Source organism: Peromyscus leucopus, chromosome 7, assembly GCF_004664715.2.
Source record: "Peromyscus leucopus breed LL Stock chromosome 7, UCI_PerLeu_2.1, whole genome shotgun sequence".
Lineage (NCBI taxonomy): Eukaryota > Metazoa > Chordata > Mammalia > Rodentia > Cricetidae > Peromyscus > Peromyscus leucopus.
In genome coordinates, this window is record NC_051069.1 from 15,210,152 (window position 1) to 15,236,461 (window position 26,310).

The 26,310-nt window shown below is 46.6% G+C and overlaps 1 protein-coding gene across 4 annotated transcripts in view; it reads left to right on the forward strand.

Moving 5' to 3' along the window:
• Arid3b (AT-rich interaction domain 3B) overlaps positions 1–26,310 on the forward strand; it is a 50,888-nt gene that overhangs the window by 20,741 nt on the left and 3,837 nt on the right. For all 4 annotated transcript variants that reach the window (XR_005091944.1, XR_005091943.1, XR_005091945.1 and 1 more), the window contains exons 3-8: positions 7,574–7,645; positions 7,840–7,912; positions 21,868–22,051; positions 23,458–23,765; positions 23,879–24,133; positions 25,454–25,552. Coding sequence is in view for 1 of the 4 variants with exons in the window: in XM_028865107.2 (XP_028720940.1) it covers positions 7,574–7,645; positions 7,840–7,912; positions 21,868–22,051; positions 23,458–23,765; positions 23,879–24,133; positions 25,454–25,552 (991 nt within the window). In the remaining 3 variants the exon portion in view is untranslated. The remainder of the gene's footprint in view (positions 1–7,573; positions 7,646–7,839; positions 7,913–21,867; positions 22,052–23,457; positions 23,766–23,878; positions 24,134–25,453; positions 25,553–26,310) is intronic.

Sequence of the window (26,310 nt, forward strand, 5' to 3'; positions counted from 1 at the left end):
CTAAGAGTTATCGGTTAGCACCAAGGTGTTAAGGAAAGAAAATTTTCTTCCTACCTTTTCCCTTTTTAAGGACAGTTTCTTAGGTGTCAGAATGTAGAAATCCCAAGTGAAGAGTTGGTGGTAGCTTCACTCTTGTACTTAACCCTAGGGAAAAGGGTTAATTTTTGCCTTGAGGAGAAGTGAGGAATGGGAACTAAAATTGCTTTGGACATCTGAGCTGTGCTTTAATAAGATATTCCAGGTGGTCAAGGAGTAATCCTAAAATAGCCTAGATACTTAATTGCTTTTAAAGTCAGGCTCCTGTCTCTGGGGAAGTAGGGCTCTGAGGAATGCAGTGCTGGCTCCTGAAGTCTTAGAGGCGTGGTCTGCTGGGGTTATCCCCTACCCCCAATCTAAGTGAAAACAAAAGCCAAGCCTTCTGGGTACTGGAGGTATTTGCTAATATTTCACCTTTTTTCCACACTTGGCAATAATAAGCCTTTGGCTTCTGCTTCTGTAACCTGTCTTTCTTCCTAGCTGCCGGATTGGTATTGTCACCCTATCCCCTAGACAGTGGTCTGTTTTCATTAGTGCTCAAAGGCTTCCTGCTTGATCCCCTGCTTGGCTTCTCTCTATTTGCACAGGAACATATTTCTCTCCCTTAAGGGTTCAGTCATCCTCTCTTTCATCCCCTCAGCCCAATCCAGCTGATTCTGAGTTGGCTGCTTCTTAGGAGAGTCATTTCCCCTGGCTCTGCTGCTCCCCTCCCCAACCCAGTTTCTCAGAGTTGGCAAAACCACCCACCCATCACTGTTTATACAAACAGTATATTGGCATTGTAAATCACCATGGGGTGGGGGGCATTAAAAAATATTTTGTAAATGAAGAGTTAGACTGTTCCTTTGTGTGAAAGACTAGCTACTGTGAAGATGTTTCTGTGATAGGTTATTCTGTCCTTCCAGTATGATATAAGTGCTAGCCTTCATTACTGGGTTGAGGGGCAGGGAGCATGCGGTAGGTCTTGACACGTGAGTCAAAAGTTAATGTAGGTGCTAGGGAGATGGCTCGGTGATTTAGAGCACCAGCTGCTCTTGAAGAGCACCTAGCTTAGAGCCACCTAACTCCATTTCCAAGGGATCTGCTGCCCTCTTCTGACCTCCAAGGGCTCCTGCATGCATGTGGTACACATATAAGCACACATATACACATACAAATAAAATAAAATAAATATTTTTTAAAAGTTAATGTAGGGCTAGTCTTGATGGCGTATGTCTTGAATCCCAGCAGTTTGGAGGCAGAGACAGATCTCTATGAGTTCAAGGCCAGCCTGGGACTAGTGAGACCCTGTTTCAAAAAAAACAAGAAAAGCTAATGTAGAAAAAAAATTATTGATTAATGAAATCATAGACAGAGGACTGGAGCAGTGGCTTGGCAGTTAATAACACTGGCTGCTCGTCCATAGACCAGGGTTCAATTCCCAGTATCCACATGGTGGCTAACAAACATTTGTAACTCCAGTTCCAAGGTTTCTGACACCTTTTTCTGGCCTCCAGGGACATTAGGCACACCAGGTACTCAGACATACACGTGGGTAAAACACCCATACACATTTCTTTTGTTTTGTTTTGTGTTTTGAGACAGGGTTTCTCCGTGTAGTTTTGGTGCCTGTCCTGGATCTCACTCTGTAGACCAGGCTGGCCTCAAACTCACAGAGACCCGCCTGGCTCTGCCTGCGGAGTGCTGGGATTAAAGATGTGCGCCACCGCCACCGCCACCTGGCACCCATACACATTTAAAAAAACTAAACAAAACTTTAAAAACTCAAATTCAAAACAAGCAAACCTTCTAGACATAAATGGGATTTGTTTTGTCCCCCACACCCACTCCAGCCCCAGTGTTGGGAATTGAACCCAGGAACTAGCATGAGCACTCCCGCTAAGCTACATCCTCAGCACAGATCATTTTTTTAAATTGTTATCTCTCTACATGAGAGTCTAAGCTCCACCAAGTCAGAGGCTTTCATCTGTCTTTGGTTTTTTGTTTTTTGTTTTTCCCTCAGCACTTCTTAGAAATTGCAGTATATCCTAGGAGAGCAGAAGTTTGTATATGAATGAATAGAACAGAAAAAAAAACTGAAAAGTAAAAGACACCTACAACCTCCACTCCATTAGGTATCTGTACATCCATATGTATAGATTATATTTTCCCAACAAAAGTAGTTTGTTAAAAACTCTCCAGAATGTTGATTTCCTCTTACCTTTTTTTCAGTTCAGAAATTTTCTACTGCCTCCCTCCCTCCCCACTGTTCACAGTTCAGAGTTTAAATTTCCTCCTGGTATTCAAGGCATTTCACAGCCTGTTTCCACTTTAGCTATTAGATTTGATGTACTTACATCCTCCTGCCAAAACATGCCTTGTTTGTCCTCTACCCCAGTGTTCACTTGAACTATAAATCTCCCCTCAGTCCATATTCCTCAAGGCCACCTTAACCTCCAGCTCTGAGCCTCAACCTTCTACCTTCCAAGCGTTTCTGATTTGGTATTTGTAGCTTTACTCTGTGTATGTCCAACTTGTTTTTCCAACTCTTTGGTAACCCTCCCGGTGCTGGAGACCACTTTTGTTTTGGAAAGCTGGGGAGCTATTTTCCTCAGCAGCTTGCTCGACCTGGGGTGTGTTCTCAAGGAAATCTGGACTGAATAAATTTATCATCGGATCTTTGCTTCACAAAAGAGAAAAAAGGCCACATGGTCCAACCCTGCCTCATGTGAGATCCCAAACCCCGAGATCCCAGATGGATAGTCATCCAGAACGAAGCAGCTGCTCACTTCCTAAGAAGACTTTCTCCATTGCCAGGCAGTTCTGTTAGAAAAAGGCCTTCATCTGTAGACCTGAGAGCTTCCTGGCCAGTTCTATCAGGCTGAGCTAGTTTTGCTGGGACTGAGGCTGGCTCCTCTTCCATGGGCAGCTCTTTAGATTTTCAAAAAAAAAAAAAAATGAATCCATTCATTTTCACTGTGCTTTGTTGATCTTTTAGGACTGAGAAGTTGGAGGTTCAGTGTTTTAATTTGAGTAGCAGTCAGGAAGTTTAAGACTGAGTTGTTTTATTTTGAAACCATCATATGTACATGGTCTCACGATGCTAGGTGCCACATTCCTCTGGTCCCTTAAATGTAATCTCTCTTTTCCTCCACTTCCCTTTTTCCTGTCCCCCTGGGGGAAAGAGGGTCTTCCTAGAATAGATGGTCTGTTTTGGAGGTAGAGGTAAGGTAAAGGTTTCCCCTCATTGGTGTCCCCAGATACCTCTCCAGGACAAGTGAGGGCAATTTTTGTTTGGCTGAAATACACAGATGAAGCCAGTGAGAGGATCAAGAATGAAGGACCCTCCCCTTAAGAGCCACTGGGCTGTGATGTAGCCATTCTGTAGACGGGCTTCTCCGTGCCGCTTTCTCCTTTTTTTCCATTCTTAATTGTCCTGTGCAGAATACTTTATGCTGTCCTTTGCAACCCAGGAGGTTGCATGATGTCGCCAAGCAAGCCAGGCAGACCCAGCACTGGTGCTGCCCCTTAGGAGCTCTAAGACCGGGCAAGTGGCTGCTAAGTTCTTTGACCCGTGCTCTCCCCAACTCGAGCCGTTTCTGCATGTAGGAGTAAGTGAGAAACGTGTGTCTAAAGTGCACAGTACGCTGTAGCACACAAATACTAGCTTCCTGCTCCCCCCCCCCCCCAGTCTTTCACTACCTTTTTGAAGGAGTTTAGGGGAAAATAGTCTGGTTTCCCTGGTGGACATGAGTTGAATGTGGGTATGACAGCTAAAACTAGTCTTAGGTGGATATTTCGAGACAAACTGTTCTGTGAGCTCCTGGTGAGATCAAAGGTGTTAAAAGGGATTTCTGAAGTAAGAGGAGGCTGTAAATGGCAATAAGTAACCACTGGCTACTGTTGACGTCGACTCATATTCCCCGGAACCTTCAGTTCTGGGATGTTTAATACTGCTGCCTGTGCAAGTGGGTTCAAAGCCTATTCCTGGAAGGTTAAACCTATCTGCAGTGATTCTTCAACTTATGGACCCCTCCCTCGTGATCCCCAAAGGTTGAGACGGCCCTTGGCATGCGTCTTACCCATTCTCCAGCTGCCTCTACTTTTCCCCACTGTTGCATTCTGTCAGCCACACTTGATGTCAAAGAAGAATTATTTGGGGGCTGATAACTTTTTAGTTAGTAATGTCCACACCCTGATGATAGGTGAGGAAAACTTGAATTGTACAAGTGAGTCATGTATAGCATTCTATCAGGTATAATAAACAGAAAAAGCTCTATAACCAACCCTCCTAGTACAGGCAGGAGGGGAGACAGGAGGCAGCGAGTCCCAGGAGAGCTGACCATGTCTCCCAGCGGGTATCAGTGCTGTCTCTGTGCTGAGAGCTGGGGATACCCTCAGGATGTTTAAGATTAGAGATGAGCCAGGCGGAGGTGGCACACGCCTTTAATCCCAGCACTCAGGAGGCAGAGCCAGGCAGATCTTTGTGAGTTCGAGGCCAGCCTGGTCTACAGAACAAGTTCTAGGACAGCCAGGGCTACACTGAGAAACCAAAAAGAAAAGAAAAGAAATGAACTGTCTTTGCCTTAGAACATTAGAAGGAAGGCTCATACACTCAGGCAACTTTTTTTCCTTTCATTCCACACACACACACACACACACACACACACACACACACACACACACACACACACCCCAGCTGAGGACCGAACCAAGGGCCTTGCGCTTGCTAGGCCAGCATTCTACCACTGAGCTAAATCCCCAACCCCTCCTTCCATTTAAAAAAAAAATGTTTAGTGTCTCATTTCTGTCCTGTGGCCAGCGTCCTTCTCTGTGGTCATTGGGTTAGAGATGTTTCTGGCTAAAATCCTGTCCCTTTAGAGTATATTGGCATCCACTTTATAATATAGTTCTCAATTCTTTGTTCTCCTCCACTCTCTCCACTCCACCCCCTATTGCCGACTCCTCTCTGGACCAAGCACATTATAAGCTGTTCTTTACTTCATGGCAATAGCCAGTGCGTAGAATCCCTTGCAATCGGGGCAGAACTGGAGAAAGTAGAGGAGACATAGTGGATACCAACCTCTTTCCCACCCCCACCCCACCCCCAGCATTCTTCTCTTTTCTGTCTGTGGAGCACTGCTGTCACTTGGGTGTTTATTTTCACACATAGCCCTAAGGTGGCCACACTGGCATGCTTGTTCTCACACCCCTCCCCCACTGCTGAAAGCCCTGCTCATTCAAGGTTGTGGATTAGGTCCTCTCCCTCCAACTGAGAGTGACATAGTTTCTGAGCTTTGGGAATGCCTGCAAGTTACTGTAATTAGCAAATACTCAGTGTTTTCATCTTGGTGACTGATAAAGAATCCTCCTGTGAGCGTCAGCCTCGGATCTCCAGTTGCAGAGTTGGAAATTGAGCTGCCACAGTAAACAGCTGACATAACAGAAGCACAATGATCCCCCATTAAATGTCTCTCAGCCAATAGGAGCTCCCAGGATAATTGACTTTCCAGCAGGAATTACTGGCTCAAACAAAATCATTGGGCATTAGGGCAACCTACTGCACCCTTTGAAAGGGCTTCAAATGTAATGGTCTGGTTTTGCTGACCTAACAGGCATAATTCATCTTGATTATTCATTGTGCTAGTTGCCACCAGATGATACTAGATTTCTACTGACTATAATTACAATGTGGCGTTGAATTTAACAACAACAGAAAAAAATAAAACAATGCTTCTGCTTGATTATTGGCTTGGAAGGACACTCGTAACTGTGTCTGCCTCTGGACCTTGTGTGTGTGTGTGTGTGTGTGTGTGTGTGTGTGTGTGTGTGTGTGTTGTCCAATCCCTGACCAAGCACTTTCTTATCCTTCTTCTCCTTCTCCTCCTCCTCCTCCTCCTCCTTCCTTTTTTTTTTTTTTTTTTTTTTTTTTTTTTTTTTTTTTTTTGATTTTTTTTGACAGGGTTTCTCTGTGTAGCTTTTGGAGCCTGTCCTGGAACTCACTTTGTAGACCAGGCTGGCCTTGAACTTACAGAGATTCACCTGCCTCTGCCTCCCGAGTGCCACCGCCCTGCTGACCAAGCACTTTTTTGCACACATCTTTCACTAGATAATCGGGAAAACAATTTGTCATAGCTTGTTTCATTTCAACTGACAAGGTGTCACTTCTCTGTCAGACTTACCTCTCTCTGTGTGCTGTTGCTGCTATGAGGAAGACGTTGATCTCCATCTCAGAGCCAGCTTTGAGTAGGGAAAGCAAAGTGTGGCCTCAAAAATGTAACTGAATAATGGCCTCTTGCTTTCAGGCACAGGGGTGCAGGGTGTGCATATGGGTACAGAGTAGAATTTGCCCAGGCTATCATTTCATGGTTTTAGAACAAGATTCCTGTGCAGTCAAGAGTGTTCTCCTGAGAAATCTCTGCTCCTAACCCTCATGCCTTTCTCCAGCGCTTGCACACTCCGGCTAGCAGGGTGGTGTGCCTACATGTGCCTGTGGTCCAGGAGCGGGGAGGAAGGAGAGGATGGCACAGCTCAAGGTATCTATTGCATCCACCAGGACAAAGTGAACAGAAAAATACACTGGGAGATTTCATACTTGCCACTGGCACAGAGGTGGCTGGACTGTCTCTATGGTATATGTGTTTGTGTATCTGTGGAAGAGAGTTTCAGTTCAAATAGCAAATTGATTATGTACCAGGCAGTGTGGTATCATGCTGGGGTACAAAGAAGAGATAGTAAGATTGATTTTTTATCAAGGACGTTCCTTCTGATGGAGATGACATAATTCCAGAAGACTGAAATTCTGAACTAGCAGCAGACACAGACTGCTTCTGGTGTTCTTAATGCAACCGGGTGAAGGATGGGTTTCCTATAGAAGAGGTAAAGAGGCAGCTGCCAGAGGAGTGAGTTACCCAGCTGAATAAAGAATGTAAACACAGGCATCCTTCCCCTTCCCTCCTACTCCACTGAATGGCATTGCTTTGATCTAACCAAAGCTTAGGTTTTGTTTGCTTTGTTTTTTAATTTCCTAATGAATATTAACTTTTGTGCCTAGTCTGCATAGTCTCAGGCTGTGGTGGCCTGCAGTCACTCAGGCATTCTCATCACTAGCCTTAGGGTTTCTGATGGTAAGCTGGATGGAGTCGGCCCTTCACTTGAGTGCAGTGTTGGGAGCTGAGCTGAGCTGCAGAGTGGCATCTTTGCAGCCACTGCTCAGCGAGTGTGTCTCAGAATGGCAGTTTGTAGAAAGTCAGCTGGGATGGGGGTTCTTGGGACTCTGGGCTTCTGTGTCATTCTCAGCATTATCAAGCATAAGCGACATCCAGGAGGATGGTTCTTTTGAAACCCACCAACCCAGCTACACTCCATATTTTGAAACCACCATCAAAAGCAAAACAGGAAGTCCCTGAAAAGGGTATTAGAGGGTCCTGAATAGGCTTTTCTAGTGAGAGCCAGAGAGCAGGAATGCTGAGGATGGTCATCTTTCCCTGAATGAAGGTCTTGCTCGTTCACTCATAATTCCCATTCCCTTCTCAATGTTGTGTTTTGTCCTCTTCAGAATGGTGCTTTGGCCTGGAGCGATGATGCTGATGGAGGCCGGGGAAGAGAGATCTCTCGAGATTTTGCCAAGGTCTGTAATGTCTTTGTGATAAAGATATAAACAGTTCTGCAGTGGGCTGCATTGTTCCCCTACACGTACAGATAGATGTGAGTGGCAGATGAGTCACATCTATAGTTACTCAGATGTCTGTAGTATCTCTGGGATGACACCTGCAGTGAGATGGGATGTTTCATTGTGGTTTTTTCTTGGGGTCTGGCCTGCAGCTGTATGAACTGGACGGTGATCCTGAAAGGAAAGAATTTCTGGATGACCTCTTTGTCTTTATGCAGAAGAGGGGTAAGTGTGTTGCCTCTCATTGTCCCAACTAAGTGCTCACTGAGTGACTGCTGTGTTACTATTGCTCGTCCTCCTTCACTCCTCCCTGTCCCCGGGTTATTTAAATAATTGACAGCCAGATTGAAGGGAGCAGAAAGGACCTTAGCAAAAGATGGATTTGGCCCTGCCTTAATTTTGTCTCTCTTCTAATTAACTAGTCTCTGGAGACATTTCAAATCCAAATATGTTTTGATTGTGTGTAGCCTTATAGCTGCCTCAGGCTTCATTTAGAAAAGCATGTGGCATGTACTGTTGGTGTAGTTAGTCCCACCTAGACGGAGAAAGGTAAGTGAAGCCATAGGGACCCTTCTGGTGGTTCTGGAGAGTGTAAAATGTCCCATGAAAAGGAAGGGCCAACATAACCTAGTGGATCTCTGACATATTTGGGATATTCCTGCAAGTTAACTGCTGAGTCTGCCGACATCCATTGATAACCCACTTGGAGGTTCTTTATCTTCCTCTGCCTCCACACTACCCCTAGAGCTGGCTGCACTCTGGACCATGTCGTGACTGACTCTTGAGCCCAGTGACTCAACTTCCTGGCTTTATATCCTGTCACAGCAATGGGTTCACCAGCTAGGTCAGGCCTCAGGAAGCATGGCCAGAACTCCAGCCACCCTGTGAGAAGACCCTCAATAATTTATGTAGCTCCACGTTCATCACCCTCAAGATATAGCCACCACCAGCCACTTCCCTAGAACCCTGCTAATATCTGATCACAGATTCTTTGAGGTCTGTCAGCAACTTTATTAAGATCTGGAAATGGTTTTTTTCTTTGTTCTAGGCTGAGCTATGATAGCAGCTAAATATTCTTGAATACACAGCTCCTATTCGCTCCCTCTCCCTGCATCCTTTCCTTAGTCCTCTCCCGGCCCCCTCCTCTCCTTTTTGCTTCTTTTTTCTAAAGCCTGTGCCTTCGTGGTAGTGAGCACTCACTGCTGGGTTGCTTTAAAAGACAGTAGAAAGGTTAGAGGTTTTGTTCCTCTGTCCCAAAGCCTATCGGAGCAGTAATATGCAGCCCTAATTAGTTTGCTCCTCTAACAGTTATCTGGAGCTGGTCTGTGTGAGTACAAACAAAAATACAGCCCTGAAAGATAATGTGACTGGCAGCAGGGAAACTCCCTGTGCCCTGAGAGAGAGAAATCCACTTAATACTTTGGGCTCGCCTTCCAATTACCTTTTAATTATTTACAAGCTCCACAAGCCCAGCTGGTGCAAAGCCAGGCGCTGATCCCGTCTCAGAGGGCTGCCATAGCAATATAGATTTGAATCAGCGGTGGAGCTCCACTGCTTTATTTTTCTACTTTATTGTTTTTCTCTCTTCCCAGAAGGGCTTTCAAAAGAAAATGTAAGCTAGAGCAGCCTAGTCATGGGTGAAGATTGGTAACTGTTTACTCCTTCATGTGTCCTTTAGATTTGTGGCTCCTGGAGGACGGGCAGTCACTTTGTCATCCCTCTATCTCTGGAGCCAGGCAGGTGGTGCTTAGGCTGTTTGCTGTCTGAGCATCTTGTTGGTTCTCCTGACTCAGCTTGCTCTGCAGGTGGCTGAGCTGCCTGGAGCCTGGTGTAGATCTGCTTCATTTCCATAGCAATACTGTAGTGTAGGTCAGTGGTAGGGAGCAGTCTTCACGGCCTTGCTGTCCTGGGGCCGACAGCTAGTCATCCAGCGTGTTTTTGAGGGATGGCAACTGTTGGGGATGTTGGTCTTCAGCACTTTCGCCAACTATTTCACCATTTGCTGGCATCACCAAGAGAGTAAAGACAACTGAATCCCTTGCTCATTAGTTACTCTAATGTAGATTTTCTTTGCCTTAGCAGCCGTTGACTTTAGGGACTGGATTATCCTTTTTTTGTGGAAGTAGACTTGTACACTGTAGAATATCAGCCGTATCCTTGGCCTCTTCCCAGTAAATTTCAATAGCAGTGCTCGGCCATGATACCTAGAAATGTCTCTAGAAGCTAGGTATAGAGCATATACCTGTAATCTCTCCACTTCGGGGGTAGAAATAGGAGGATCAGAGTTCAAGGCCAACCTCAGCTACATGGTGTATTGGAAGCCAGCCTTGGCTACAAGAAATCCTGGAAAGAAATGCTTCTAGATATTGTAAATGGCCTTTGTGGGGAAATTGCCTTCCAGAAAGAGCCGCTGCCATGTCATTGGAAAGAGTAAGTAGAAAGTTTTCTCTGCAGGGAAAAAAAAAACCTCCATGGAAATCATCTTACCTCATTTTAGGGTCGGCTTTTGTCAGGCTCCCCACCCATCTCCTGCTTGAAAGGATGGAAAAAGCACATCCTCCAGGAGCTCACATGGCACCGGAGCACAGAGACTGTCTCTGAGACGGGCCCAGAGCCTCCTTCATGGAACACTGTTAGCTACTAGTCTAGGTTAGAGTCGAGGAGTGAGTTGGGAAGCAGGTGTTGTCTGTTCTTACTAGCCACTCTTGAGAGTGGACTGTGTAGGGTGTTGGAAGTGTTGGTCTCCTAAGCTGGGATCTCGGCAGCAGTTGATTCCACCGGACTTCTGGACTTATTATACAAGCCTGGATTTTAAAGTCCTGGTGATGCTCCCTCCCCTGGGCTGGGCAGCTTCCATACCGCAAGCACCTCAGAGGAAGTAGACAGGGCTCTGAGGGAGGCAGCACACAGCAGGCCGCCACAAATGACTGCAGCTGCAGGTGATAAAAACAGCCATCATGTGGGAAGGGGCAGAGGCTGTAACTGCTGCTTTGTGCTGCCTCCCGCCTGTTAACACATTTGGGTGAATTGACTGCAACAGATGGGCCTTTCAGCCTCTGGCCTTTAGTTTCTAGGCCCAGCCCAGTTACTTGCACCCTGGTGGCCCCTCCCCTCCCAATAGGTCAGTCTGTCAGGAGAGGAGCCTGAGATCACGGTGGGCTGAGCTCCTGCTGGCCTAAGGAAATGAGGCCCTCAGAGACGGAAAAGGCTGTGGATTGTGCAAAGCCAGGCAAACATCCACCCTTTTCCATGATCTTAAGCAAAAGCCTTCTCTTTGGCCACACCTTCCTTATCTGTAAGATGTTGAAGGTTCACTTAGTATGGAAGCTTCTGTGTTCTTCTTCCATGATTGTTCTGCTAAGCTCCCTACAGGCCACTGCTATCCTTGGGGAGAAACAAGAAAAGCTGTTAGTCGTTCTCTGTCAAAATAATTCTATGAAAATACCCAAGGTTCTCTAAGACCAAATGTTTCTTCCCTTTTGCTAAATAACACATTCTTCTTTTGTGGACTGAAGCCAAATTGAGTTACACGCAGTATGTTGCATTAAGAGTCTCTTTTCCATGCAGAACATTGTTCTCAGAATGATGTTTAGATTTCAAAGCTCTAGTGTCCTTTTTTTGCTTTATATATATGCCAAGGAGTGGTGTGTGTGTGTGTGTGTGTGTGTGTGGCTAAAAATAAAGCCAAACAGTAAAGTAAAATACAGTTGTCTGCTAATTTAGCTCACTGTGGGTAGTTTCTGAGCTCTTATTCTCTTATACAATACTCCTGTAGTTTTCCAGTGCCCAAGGGGAGGGGCTAATTTGTAAGTCTGATAGCAAAGGCCATGTGTAGGTGGTTGCATTCTCACCTCTGTAAGAAAGAAAAGCTCTTTCCTTGAGAGGGAAAACAGAAGTGTGAGCTCTGGTGGTGGTGGTGGTAGTAATGGTGGTGTGATTTTACAGTTATTTTTAATATTATCCCATACACTCTGCAGAGTATTTTCAATCTGTTATGTGATCCTTTGCCACCAAGAGCCCCAGCTCGGTGGGAAAGAGCAAAAGACTTAGCATTTGGTCTCAAGTCCTAGGCCCGTGCTCTTTACTTCTTGCCCTGCCTTTGAAAGACTTGTCCCTAACAACAGCAAACCCATGGCTTATTTTTAGAGACTCAGGCAGGTCTTGTCCCTCCGGTAACATAGAGTACCCACCACTTCACTGGCCACTGTCTAGTAGAGGATTTGCTTAACTCAGAGTAGAATGTTGCATGCAAGGGGAATCATCATCTCCAGGTCAGTTGTATCTCTTGGAAGGACAAAGGTAACAACTCAGCAATCTGCTATTTGCTGAGGCAGGATGAGGCAGTGGACTCAGAAGAAACCCAGAATACTCTCTAGCAAATTGTCCTTTCTGTCTCTACATTCCCATCCCCACTCTTGACATTTCAGGGTAAGCAACCGCATGGTTACAGGGAAGACATTTTTTATCAAGACCTTACTCACAGATCTGCCCTCATGCCAGTTCCATCATGGCCACAAACTGGCCTTGGTTTTTCCCCAGTGGATTGTTAGATCTAGTTTTGATGTGCACATACAAAGAATTTACTGTGGGAAAAGAGCTTGGTCTGCCTCAAAGTGCAATTTGAGTGTTTTTCCTTCTGTTGTGTGCTTATCTATCCATCTCAGGCAAGGAAATGTTCCTGACATATATTGCTCTGCCTTTTGGTGGAGGTGGTTTCTTCTGTGCTCTGGTATCTTGCCATAAATGCTCTGTGCCCTGGACACTCTTTCTAATAGACTTAAGATGTTGTCTGTCAGATGGGATGGGTTTGGAAGCTTTATCTTCAAAGTTCTACAAGTGAGAGCCTGAAATGCAAATCGGTGATAATCTCAGGGTTAGTCTTTGAATTAGAGCCTTTTCTCTCCCCCAGGTGATCCAGCTGCTGCTGCTAAGTACACTGTTTTCCTTCCTCCCATCTCTAATTGTCATTTAATACCCTATACCTTCCCAGCTGTCCGTAATAATGGGAAAGGGAGTCTGTTTTTTCAGTAGTACAATTAATTTGAATTCCCCACTTTTATTAACTTCACCCTTCCCCTTCAAAATCCTGCATTGGTGAATTAACACATGGTAAAATTAAATTATTTATAGTATTCTGTCCCCTCTGTTGTAGTGTGAGTCAGCTATAGACAGCCTGAGCTGAGGTTTTTGGCCCAATTAAACCATTAGGACAAGGTGAGGATCCGTGAGGTTGTTGCCACAGATGGCAGAAGAAGCAGGTAGCCATGTATGTCCCAGCCTAGCTACTGTCCCTCTCCTCTGAACTTTGGCAAGATGTGATCCACTAACAAACAAACAGGTGGACCACAGCCGACCTCCTTCAAACCCTGTTAACCTTTGAACTCAGCGGTTTTTGCATGCTGAGCTGGCACTCTGCTATAAAGTAAGAGATGGTATGGTCATAGCCATGACTTTATTATTAATCACAGCAGAATGTAACATCACCTAAAGCAAACCCAAGCTGGAGTATCAAAAAAGGCTCATTTAAAATTAGCTCCCCAGGTTGTAGCGCAGCCAGAATCTTACTCATTTCTGATGGAAGTGTAAATGTGAGTAATAAGTCTTGTCTCAATCAGATAATGTGATACCACACAACATAAGAATGAACTGCTACTGGCACACCCAGGACAATTCTAACAGACCTAATGTGGAGCAAAAGACACACACAAACGGTTATACTCTGATTATTACATTATGATTCATTTATATAAAGTTCAAGAAAAAGCACATCAGAATGATGGACACCTTCAACACTGGTGTAGGGTGGGAGGGTGAATGTTATTAGGAGGGAAGGGCTTTGAGGGAAACTAGAAATTTTTCATATTCTAACCTGAGGGTGCTTGTGGAAAATCCTTGACCTACTCAGATTAGTGTACTTCACATGTGTTAAGTTACAGATCCATGCTGTGGGCATTTGGAGGCCGAGGGCTTAAGTATATTGGTTATTCTAATAATGTATATTGGCATGTTCTTGCTTTTGCCTTTCCTTGTGGAATACCATAGCACAAACTGCTGCAGACTGCTGGACACTGCTACCCAAGCTCCTATTGGAAGATATGTTCTTCATAAAGTAGTCAGAGAAAGAAATCACTAGTTATTTCCCTTCTTGTTCCCAAGGAACAGGCCAAGGATTAATATACAGATGAATGAGTGGTGGGGATGCCAGCCTGCCTGCCTGCCTGTACACATTCCCAGTCTAACTTGGATTTTAACTCCTCTAGACTCCCTGGTTGGCTGTCTTGACAGTCAGGCTATGGGTGTGATTAATGACCCTTTTCAAAGCCAGGAAAAAAGCAGCAAGGATCCCTGGCAGGGCCACACCCTAGGTCCTGGGCCCTCCTCACCCCTGACCAGTAGGCAGAAAACACCCTTTGAATCTCTTTGCCCAGATGGTTGCTGGTCTTCATTGGAACAGGCCATTCTCTGTGGTGGAAAGGAAGGGGCTTCCTTCCCCTCAGCATTCCCCTAGACTCCCATCTTTGTGTCTAGAGCCAGAGGCAGCTTTCTCTTTTGCCTTTTCCCTACTCCAGCTACATCTGTATCACCTGAGTGATACAGAAGGTACCAGGCCAGGGAGCAGCTTCTGCCCAGCCATATCTACACTGGAAGCTCCTGATGACACCTCTAACCTATTAGTACTGTCCAGCAGCATTCCCACCAACAAGGGTTAAAGCCCCAGGAGTCTCAAAGGCTTTGCTTGGGTCCCTTGCCCTCATAAAAGCCTTTTACATCCGTCCCTGGGGCTGCCTTAGGCTCCCTGGCTGAAATCTGATAAGGGCCCTCTTTGTTGCAACTGTCAGTCTCCTTTATTGAGGAGGGAACTAGAGACCAGTGGCATTTCTTGGGGTACAGATAAGGCCCTGGATTCCTGTCAGAGTGAGCATGATTAATTACCCTCAATCCTAGCTTTTGCTTTGATAGCAGTGACTGACAGTCCACAGGCTTCCCTGTCAAGTTCCCCCCCCCCCCAGACACCCCCTCCTCCATTAGAGTAGAGATTCTCTCCTGCAGGGCCACCATGGCGGGCAACCCCCAGAGTTCTTTTCCATGGGTGTTTGCTTCCTTGCTGCAGCCCCCTCTCAAGCAGAGACTGCTGGCATAGAGAAAGATCTAACATAGACCAGAGAGCAGCCAGAGACCCTTTCCCTTCTCCAGAAATCTGGGGAAGCAGCCATTGCTGTGGACATGAACTTCCTAGACCAGATCTTAAGTCTCACAGTAGTCCTTCAAAAGAGAAGAGGCCTAATTAACCTTTCCAAGGTCATATGGCAGCCTTAGTCCCTAATTCAGGCAGGCTCCTAAAACCAAGCCCCCACTTTCAGTAATAATTACAAATACCAGTTTTTATTTTAATTTTTGACTCATTCATTCTTTTTTGGTTTTTCGAGACAGGGTTTCTCTGTGTAGCTTTAGAGCCTGTCCTGGAACTCACTCTGTAGCTCAGGCTTGCCTTGAACTCACAGAGATCCACCTGCTTCTGCACCTCCTGAGCGCTGGGATCACAGGTGTGCACCATCATCGCCCAGCTGACTCATTCATTCTTAAGCCTTTAAAACTGAAAGTCGGCCGGGCGTGGTGGCGCACGCCTTTAATCCCAGCACTCGGGAGGCAGAGCCAGGCGGATCTCTGTGAGTTCGAGGCCAGCCTGGGCTACCAAGTGAGCTCCAGGAAAGGCGCAAAGCTACACAGAGAAACCTTGTCTCGAAAAAACCAAAAAAAAAAAAAAAAAAAACTGAAAGTCATCAGAGAGGAGAGATCCTCAGTTGAGAAAATACCACCATAAGATGGGGCTATAGGCAAGCCTGTAGGGCATTTTTTAAATTAGTGATTGATGGAAGAGGGCCCACCCCACTGTGGTTGAGGACTCCCCTGGGCTGGTGGTCCTGGGTTCTATAAGAAAATAGGCTGAGCAAGACAGTAAGCAGCCGTCCTCCAGGACCCTGAGTCAGCTCCTGTCTCCAGGTTCCTGCCAGGTTTGGATTCCTGCCTTGGCTTCCCTCAGTGTTCTGTGGTTTAGGATATGTAAACCAAATAAACCCTTTTCTCTCCAAGTTGCTTTTGGTCATGGTGTTTCATCAGAGCAATAGAAACCCTAACCAAGACAGTTTCACAGATGAAATTGTGGCCTGAATCTGCCATCTCCCATGTATACACACTCTGATATTGGCACAGTCCCCCAGCAGACTTCCCTCTGTCTTCATAGTAGCATCTCCTTTGGACAAGGGAAACGGCTTCCAGGTCCATTCAGTACAAAGCAAACTGCCAAGAGACCAGCCTGAGGATTCCAGTTGGTTCTCCTCTTTGTCAGGAAAATCAAAGGCAAGGCAGGTTTTTGTGTGGTTTATCTGGATAATGTAAGAAAAGCACATTGTGTTTCTGAGGGAGCTCAGGAGCCAGCCTGCTCTGGGAGCCATGCCTTAAACCAGACAGATAGTAGCAGTCCTCCTATGGACTCAGTTCAGGAACCTCTTCTGGAACCCGAGTGTCTGAGCAGTGAAGGGAAACAGAACCTTGGCTTTCTGTGCGCATAGCTGCAGTCTCTGGTTGAGGAGATAGTTGCCAGGGGTCTCTCTCTCCCTGTGGGTGAGCTGAGTGAAGTTCCTGGTGAAGTTACACTTTGACTTCAAACACTGCTCTGGCCCTCTTACCTTCTCAGGTCTGTGTTCTTCCCCGACCATCCCAGTCTAATACCTGAGTGTTCTGCAATAGTGTTGCCCTTCATAGACCTCCAGTGGCCAGAGCCCAGCCTAGTGACTGCTTCACATGAACGTGAAAATCCTTTCTGAGGAACTGCTGGCAGAGACGTTTCGATTACAGTAGAGGCTGTCTGGCTTGTCCCCACACCTCATTTTCAGTCGGAAAACAGGATAAGCCTGAGAGTGGTGGCACACACCTTTAATCCCAACAGAGGCAGGTGAATCTCTGTGAGTTCAAGGCCAGCCTGGTTTATAGAGCGGATTCTAGGACAGCCAGGGCTACACAAAACCGTCTCAAACAACAACACTGAGAGCGAGAGAGAACACTGGCACCTTCATCTTGCACACCTGCCTTGGCTCCAGATGAATGATGACCATTTCAAAAAGTAGGATGCATTATTTCTTTCGGAAATTGTATTAGTGTTGAAATAATCCAGAAGAAAACAGTGCTGTTCAGACATGGTGATCTGAAATGTATCTGGCTCTCCACAGACCTTTTGAAGAACAGTGCATCTCCGGATGGTAACCCCTGCTGTGCTGGTCAAGTGCTCAGCTACAGATGAGCCATGTGTTCTGTAACCCAGCCATCTTCTCTGTGCACTTCCCCTCCCCACTCCTCCCACTGATGGAGTAACAGTTGCTTTGCCTTGCCAACACTGCTACCTGCCTCTGCATCCATTCATCTTCTGCTAGTCTTTGTAACTGGGAGCCAGAGCAAAGACCTTGCTCATTCTGAGCTTCTTCAATAATGACTGTGATCCAAATGATCCAGGGCAGGACCTGAGAGGGGACAGCCTGTTCAGGCCCGTCACCATTAGACATTCAAAGCTAGTAATGAGTCTCATTGAGTGGGTCTCATGTTGTCCAAGGCTGGCCTGTGTAGTAGAAAGTGAACTCCTGCCTCCACCTCCCAAGTGCGGGGATTACAGCCATGTACCCCATCACTCCCAGAAAGAAACATTATTGTTTAATCTGCCTAATAAGCTTATTTAGCCACAATAATATTAGAGCATGAAGGAAAAATAGTCCCTGCTTTTATGCAGCTAACAGTCCTGGGAAACTATTTGAACAGATATGAAACAATGAGAGCAGTTTGCTGAATTTGGAAGGGTGTCACAGAAATCATGAGAGGGAAAGAACCTGTGTGAACTGAAGTAGTTGGAAAGTTGTCCCAGGGCTGGAGAGATGGCTCAGCGGTTAAGAAGAGCACCTGCTACTCTTCCAGAGGACCCAGGTTCAATTCCCATCACCAACATGACAGCTCACAACTGTCTGTAACTCTCGGTTCCAGGGGATCAGACACCCTCATACAGACACACGCACAAGCACATAAAAACAAGTCATTAAAAAGAAAATCTTAAGGCCGGGCGGTGGTGGCGCACGCCTTTAATCCCAGCACTCGGGAGGCAGAGCCAGGCGGATCTCTGTGAGTTCGAGGCCAACCTGGGCTACCAAGTGAGTTCCAGGAAAGGCGCAAAGCTACACAGAGAAACCCTGTCTCGAAAAACCAAAAAAAAAAAAAAAAAAAAAAAAGAAAATCTTAAGAAAGTTCTCCATTGGGGCAGTGGACACTGAAGAACGGACAGCATGGAGACGTAAATGGAGATAAGTCCTGTCAGAACTGAGGAGGGGTAGTAGAGGCAAAAGTGGGCTTGGCTTGAGGTTAGTGTTGAGAAGGTTCGACTGACTAGAACGAGAACAGTTACTGGGAATTGCTGAAAATAGACCATCTTTATGGGGTATTGGTGAATGTGGATCATATGACCTAGTTGTGTGAGATAGGATAAGCCCTGAGGCTTTGTAGACTTTTAAATAAGCAAGTGAAGGGCTGGAGAGATGGCTCAGTGTTAAGAGCACTGACTGCTCTTCCAGAGGACCTGGGTTCACTTCTCAGCACCCACATAGCAGCTCACAAATGTCTGTAACTCCAGTTCCAGGGGATCTGACACCCTCACACATGCAGGCAAAACACCAATGAACATAAAATATGCATAAATAAATCATTTAAAAAAATAATAAGCAAGTGAAATACCTAGTAAGAGTAGAAGATGATGGGGGCTGGAGAGATGGCTTAGAGGTTAAGAGCACTGACTGCTCTTCCCGAGGTCCTGAGTTCAGTTCTCAGCAACCACATGGTGGCTCACAACCATCTGTAATAAAGTCTGTTGCCCTCTTCTGGTCATACATGCTGTATACATAATAAATAAATAAATCTTTAAAAAAAAAAAAAAAAGAGTAGAAGATGATCTGGCCACAGCATGCAGATCATAGGTGTGAATCCAGGCTGCTGCAGGTGAGCCAATGACCTGACCCAGGTTGGTGGCCCAGTCCAAAAAGGAAAGATACTTGTGAAAGGTACCTCAGAGGAAGAGGCAGTGGAGCCTCCCAACAACCTGTTGCTTACAATACACTTCTTGTTTACTTAGGTAATATTATATCCTTCTGGGGTCTTTGATGTAGTTAAAGACTAAATAACTATAATTTTTCTTTAGTTATGATAAAAGGTAAATTAGATATGAAACCTTAGACTCACAAATATAGGACAGATAAAATATTTTCTTTTATTTTGCCAAATACAAAAACAGACTAGATATTTTAACTATAATTCCTGCTTGATAACTATTCTATTATATGTAATTTTACTATGTTAAAATTAAAACTTTCATTTTTGATTAGACAAAAAAGGAGAAATGCTGTGGTGTGTCTTTCTATATGCTATGAATATGTGTCAATAAAATAAAGCTATATTGGCCTATGGCAAGGCAGCTTAGAGGCAGGTGAGAAATCCAAACAGATATACAGAGAGAAGAAAGAGGAGAGGGAGACACCAGCCACTGCCAAAAAACCAAAATGCCAGCAGACCAGTGATGCCACAGCCACGTGGCAACTTAGAGATTAATAAAAATGGGTTAAGTTATAAGAACTAGCTAGCAAGAAGCCTGCCATAGGCCATACAATTTGAAATTAATATAAGCCTCTAAATGATTATTTTATAACAGCTGTGGGACCATGCAGGACTAGAGAAATTTTCCAGCTACAGAAAGTGGGTGATGAGAATAGCCAGAACCGATCTAGAAGTTCCTTTCTCACTTGTAAGGACTGTGGTATTGCTGGGAGGAAGAAGGCAGAGAGGGTAAGGGAGCCAGGTGAAGGAGGTGAAGGTGAGGCCAGTGTGCACATCTCTGACTTGGAAGTAACAAGTCATCCGTGTGAAGATGCCTTGGAAGATTCTGCAGGATAGGCCTACGAAAGAGGGTGGTGCCAGCCCTGACCTGCACCACTCTTCCATCTCAGGCATTTTTGTCTTCATGTAGGAATGGGTTCACTGTAGAGAACAGCACAGAAAAACAGTGCTTGACTGGAGCTGTGAGTCTTAGGGGTCGGTCAGGTATCTGGAATTTTCTGTATTAATTTGTGTTGGTTTCCTTTGTCTTTTTAGTGATATATTTAGAGACAGTGGTCAGTGGTCTATGTAGCAGACACTAGCCTTGAACTTGAGATTGTCTTGTCACAGGCTTCTCAGTGCCTGGAGTTAGAGTCATATGTCATTTTCCTTGGGTTACTTATGCATTTCTGGTTATGAGCCTAGCCTTGAGCGACTGAGCCATCTCCAGCCCTTACCTGTGCATTTTTAAACCTAACTTCATGACCTTTTGCCACAGGGGTCAGAAAACAGCTGGTCAAGACAAAGGTCTTAAGGCTCAGTAGCCTCCCCATTCACATGAAGAGCCCTGATGCTGCCAGGGTAATAATCCCCCATAGCTGTGTTCACTCTGCTTTCTCCTCAGAAATGGGGACCTGCTAGAGGCATTCCTGAGGAGGATACACAAGACGTCCTCTGACTTCCACATACACAAATACAGATTTTTTTTTAAATTTTATTTATTTATTTGAGACAGTCTTACCATGTAACCCTCAATGGACTATAACTCTCTGTGTAGACCATGCTGGCCTTGAACCCACAGGTCACAGAGATCTAGCCCCTTTTCTCTCCTAGGTGCTAGGGTTACAGACATGGGCCACCATGCCCATATATTTTATGTGTGTGGGTGTTGTACTGGATGTGTCTGTGTACCATATGCATTCAGTTCTCACAGAGGCCAAAAGAGGGCATCGAATCCTCTGGGACTATAATTATAGATGGTTGTGAGCCTCCATGTGGATGTCCAGAATCAAACTCAGGGCCTCTGGAAGAACAGCCAGTGCGCTTGACTGCTAAGCCACTTTTTCAGCCCCTACATAAGACAGTTTTTAGGAGTGGGGGAAGCCTCCATTCCATTCTCCTGTTTGGATTACCCTATGAAACAGCTGATGAGCTGGATGTGTTGTCACGTCCCAGAAGGCCAGCACTTTGGAGACTGAGGCAGGAGGGTATTACATTGAAGCCAGCCTGGTCAACTTAGCTGAACCCTGCCTCCAAAAAAAATTATTTTTGGTGAAGCTAATGTTCAGCTAAGGGATAAAGGAGCAGCCCTGTAAAGGAGCAGCCTCTGTTCGGGCTGGCTTGCCACTCTGAGGCAACTCAGTAAGATGGGGGCAGGGAAGGGGTAGGGCAGGAGCAGCAGCCCATGTACAGTAAGAGGAGTTTGCCATCAAAAGGCAACAAGTCTCATTCACTGCCCCGGATGCTGACCCTTCTCTGTGGAATTCTCCCCTCTGACCTCCAGATCATTAATCCCGGGGCTGCCAAATGACAGTCATCCATCACGCCTCCTGACGAGCATCCCAGCCTTCTGTGAAAGGACCTGGGCCCCTCCCTTACTTCTGTCCCCCGGTGCTCATTAGTAGCCCTTCCTGCCCAGTGCCAGGTTTCCTAATCAAGTCCCTGGATCCCTTTCACTTCCCTCTGGGCCAGTGGGCGGAAGCTGCTCTGACCCTCCCTCTCTCAGAGGCTGGGAGGGGGAAGAGTGATTAGTGAGTGGAGAAAGAATTGTTGAGTGGCTTCTATTCCCTAGGAGACCTTTATGTCCAGTAGCTACTTAGACTTGGCTAGTCACAAGAGGAAAAGGAAACATGTTTCTCCAGCCTGTCTCAGGAGAAAAGGCATGTAGGAGCATGTTTTTCAACTGCTCTCAGCACTAGCAGGGATCTAGGCAGGTGGATGGTCAACAGGGCCTGAGCAGAAATTGACTTCAAAGGCTCTAGTAAGTTGCCAAACTCTTAGAAGAGATCGTGCTTCTGACAACAAACAAAACACCTTCTAAATTCATCTAGATCAGAAAGGCTAAGGGATTTGCTTCAGGCCACAGCCCCCTGAGTTGGGCCTGTCCTGCTTATTTTGGAGAGAACTGGCACTGAGTCTAACTGCTGTCTAGGGCATTAGAATCAGATCACACTTCTGAGATTCACAAGCTTTGTGTCCAGCCCGCTGATGGTGTGTACAGATTTGACGCCTTCTTGCTCAGCCTGACTGACATAGCCCTCTCTCTTGTTGGACAATCACAGGCACTCCTATCAACCGGATTCCCATAATGGCCAAGCAGATCCTGGACCTGTACATGCTCTATAAACTGGTCACGGAGAAGGGGGGCCTGGTGGAGATCATCAACAAGAAAATCTGGAGGGAGATCACCAAAGGCCTGAACCTGCCCACGTCCATCACCAGTGCTGCCTTCACTCTGAGGACCCAGTGAGTGGCCAGGGCTAAGAAGGAAACTGAGCACATAACAGGCTGTTTAGCCCTCAGTCGAGAAAGGGAAGAAAGGAGTCCAATTCCTGAAACAGTGAGGAGCCTTTGAGATGAGCCCCTCAGACCTGAAAAGCTGTGCTCACTATGGCTATTGTATGCCAATACTTTATTATTCTGTGTGATTTAAACCTCACAGTCAGTCCTAGCAAATAGATAGCTTCCCATTTTGTAGATTATAAAAACAGCCCTGGGCTAATCAATTTAGCTAGTGTCACACTGGGCCAGTGGCCCTGAAATCCAGACTTGGGCTTCTGCCCCACTCTTTGCAGACTAGAACCACCCGAGTGGCCCCTCTTAGCCTGCATTCGGTCTCAGGTCAGTCCAGCTCATCGGCTGCTGAGCTGTTTTGTCACCGACTGACTAGTCACAAGAGTTGACAGAGACAGTAAGTCCGAGAGTAGCCATGCAGAACAAAAGCCAAAGCGGAGAGCATTCTTCCAGAATGTTCTAGTTGCTCTGTGAATGAACAGTTGGCATATCTGTCAGGTATCATGCCCTGGCCTTATTGAAAGGGTGGTGGCGCACGCCTTTAATCCCAGCACTCAGGAGGCAGAGGCAGGCAGATCTCTGTAAGTTCAAGGCCAAGTCTGGTCTACAGAGCGAGGTCCAGGACAGTTAGGGCTACACAGAGAAACCTTGTCTCAAAGAAGAAGAAGAAGAAGAAAGATGATAAGGTTTGGGGGCCAGAAAGAAGGCTCAGCGGGTAGATGCTTGCTGCCACACTGACTACCTGTGTTCAGTCCCTAGGACCCAACCCTCATTATAGAAGAGGACTCCTGTAAGTGGTTCTCATACCAACCCATAGCATGCATGTGCTCATGCCCATAACATATTCACACACATACACACACAATGAGTAAACGTAAAGAGGAAGGTTTATCCATGAGGACTATCCTAGTAGAAGTAGCTGTAATTAGAATGTCAGTGTTTCAGGGGAAAGAAGGGCTCCTTGGGACAGGTGGCACACACAGAGAAGGGCAGCCCTCTTGGGTCCCATCCAGTGGGAAGAATTGCTCCTGTTTGACCAGCCTGACTAAATCATAAGAAGCCAAGAAGGTGTTGCAAAACACAGGCATCTAAGGGGATTCCAAAGGTATAGAGGCCAGTGGGAAAGATGTTAGCAAAGGTTCCCTTTGTGACTGATGCTTCAGATTCAAGCAGTGTGTATACCTAAGTAGTGCTAGAGAAGCCTGAAGGAATGTGTCCAGTGAGCCCAGACTTTCTTTCTGTTTCTGCTGTACATCCCACACCCTGGCTCTTGCCTGATCAAGGCTGCTTCCAAAGACACATCAACTAAACTAAAGTCTCTGGTACTGTGTTGTAGACTGTCTCCCCTCCCTCTGCAGGTACATGAAGTATCTTTATGCCTATGAGTGTGAGAAGAAAGCCTTGAGCTCCCCAGCTGAACTACAGGCAGCCATTGATGGCAATCGGCGGGAAGGTCGGAGGCCCAGCTATAGCTCCTCCCTCTTTGGCTATTCTCCTGCCGCTGCTGCTGCTGCTGCCGCCGCCGCTGCTGCTAGTGCTGCCACTGCTGGGGCCCCTGCCCTTCTATCGCCCCCCAAGATCCGATTCTCCATCCTTGGGCTTGGCTCCAGCAGTGGTACCAGTGCCAGTAGCCCTCGGATATCCCCAGCATCTACTCTCAGGAAAGGTGAGCGGGGCCTTTGGAGGAGGGAAAGCGAGCCCAGTTTCCCTTTGTCCGGGTGGGCATTGAGGCGGAGGGGTGAGTCATTGCAGATTAGTCTAGCTCCGTCTCCTTCACAGGTGATGGAGTCCCAGTGACTGCAGTGCCTGTGCCAAATCGCCTGGCTGTGCCTGGGACTTTGGCAGGCCAGCAGGCTGGCAACCGGACAGGCACACTGGATCAGCTACGGGAGCGTCTAGAATCAGGGGAACCCCCTGAGAAGAAGGCATCAAGGTTGTCAGAGGAAGAGCAGCGCCTGGTGCAGCAGGCCTTCCAGCGCAACCTCTTGAGCATGGCGCGGCAGCTCCCCATGAAGATGAGAATCAATGGCAGGGGTAAGCATCAATGTGTAAGTCCATCTTTCCTTCCTAATGCCTTCCGCACCCCAGCTCCACTCAAGGCCCCGAGGCTGGGTGGCTCTAGGCACATTCTGACCTCCTGGCTTAGGAAGCATTCTCTCCAACCATTGTTCCCATTGCCTTCACTGCCCTAGAAAACCCCAGAAGAGTGCCACTGGAGGTTCCATGCCTGCCAAGATCTCACCACCCTGATGTTTTCTAGGTCAGAAGTTGCTTCAGGCAGTGAAGTCCTTGAATCTAACAAGAAGGAAAGTGGCTATTCATGGAGGAGACAGATGTTGTTCTCCTCCAACCCTTCCTAGCCTTTGCTCTGTCTAAAGTACAGGCTTTGCATCGTCCCACCACCTTACCAGATGTAGGCTGCTGAGAAATAGTGGAACCACCGATGGCCTCAGGAATAAGAACACAAAGTAGGCAATACAAGTTTAGCAGTACATGTGACATCTCCCCCTCTGCCCCCATTTTTCTAGTTTTCTACCTTCTCTTCCTAAAACACGCATTCCATTTCCCTCATTCTTCTCCTTGCTCTCCCTTTCTACGCCATTGTTGCCGTGGCTCTCTGTCAAAGCAAACATGGGTAGTTGTATGCTAAGAAGGGAGGTAGGTGTGAAAGGAGCCATTGAGATTCCCAGGCAGTCCTCCTGGATGATGGGCAGAGAGAACCATTTAGAGGCCAGTGGAAAAGGCAACTCATATGGAAGAATGTTTGACTCTGTGGAAGAAGAAGACAGCATCCATTATGAGCTAGGTCACTACTTACCATGCACAACCTGGGTGGCGGTGGTGGCCCACGCCTTTAATCCCAGCACTCAGTAGGCAGAGCCAGGCGGATCTCTGTGAGTTCGAGGCCAGCCTGAGCTACAGAGCGAGATCCAGGACAGGCACCAAAATTACACAGAGAAACCCTGACTCGAAAAACCAAAAAAAAAAAAAAAAGGAAGGCAGGGGTCGGTGAGCCAGGCAGAAGCCCTGTGTGCCAGCTGCCCACAGGGCTGGGAGGGCTAAGGGCTGGAGGCAAAAGCTCCTTCTTCAGATCCTTACAGTTCAGATGTACCAGGGACAGGAGGAGCCCAAGGCTGTTTTCTGGGGCTGGTGTATAATAGGTAACTCAGGGTTGGCCTGCTGTCCCTTCACTCTGAAAGTTGGGGAATAACTTAGTAGGAAGTTGGTGAGGCTGGTTCTGCTGTCCGTCCTATGATAAAAGGTAGTAGAGTGTTAGACCACAGACCAGCTTGACTAAGCAGCACCAGAGGACTGCGGGAAGCTTGACTAGGTCCATTGTTCTCTGATTCACAGAAGACAGAGCAGAGACTTCGGCTGCAGCACTGAACCTGACTACCAGCGGCATTGGGAGCATCAATATGTCTGTGGATATTGATGGCACCACCTATACAGGTAGGCCCCTGGAACTGTGGGGAGACCCATGCTGGCTGCCAGTCACAGTCCCAGCTTGCTCTGTCTGGTTCCCTCAGATACCTTGGGCTGTGTGTGTGTGTGTGTGTGTGTGTGTGTGTGTGTGTGTGTGTGTGTGTGTGTTGGGGGGGGGGGTGTCCTTTTTCACTGACTCAAGATTCCTAAGATACAGAGATCCTGGACTGTAGGTGCATAGACTGATAGGATGACCAGTCTTCTATAGTGACAGGAACCCTTCCAGTCAGTGGCTGGTTAGTTGAAGCTATAATTTAGTATGAGGGTTTACTTGTCAACATCCCTATGCACACATTTCAGCATACATTATGAGCTAGGTCACCACTTACCATGCACAATCTTCTAGAGAACAAGACTCATTTCCCTGACTGCAAAAGACTCATTAAAGGGCTTTTTTTTTTTTTGGTAGGTATGTGCTTTGGCGGGGGTGGTTGAGACAGGGGTAGTTGAGACAGGGTTTCTCTGTGTAGCCCTGGCTGTCCCTGGAACTCGCTCTGTAGAAGAGGCTGGTCTCAAACTTGGAGATTCTCCTGCTTCTACATCCTGAGTGCTAGGATTAAAAGCTTGTGCCACCATGTCTTTTTTTAGAAAGTCTTTTATTTTGTAATGTATGAGTGTTTCATCTGTTTGCATGTATATCTGTCTGCATGTATATCTGTGCACTGTGTGGATGCTGGGAATCCAACCCAAGTCCTCTAGGAGAGCAGCCGCTGCTCTTAACTACT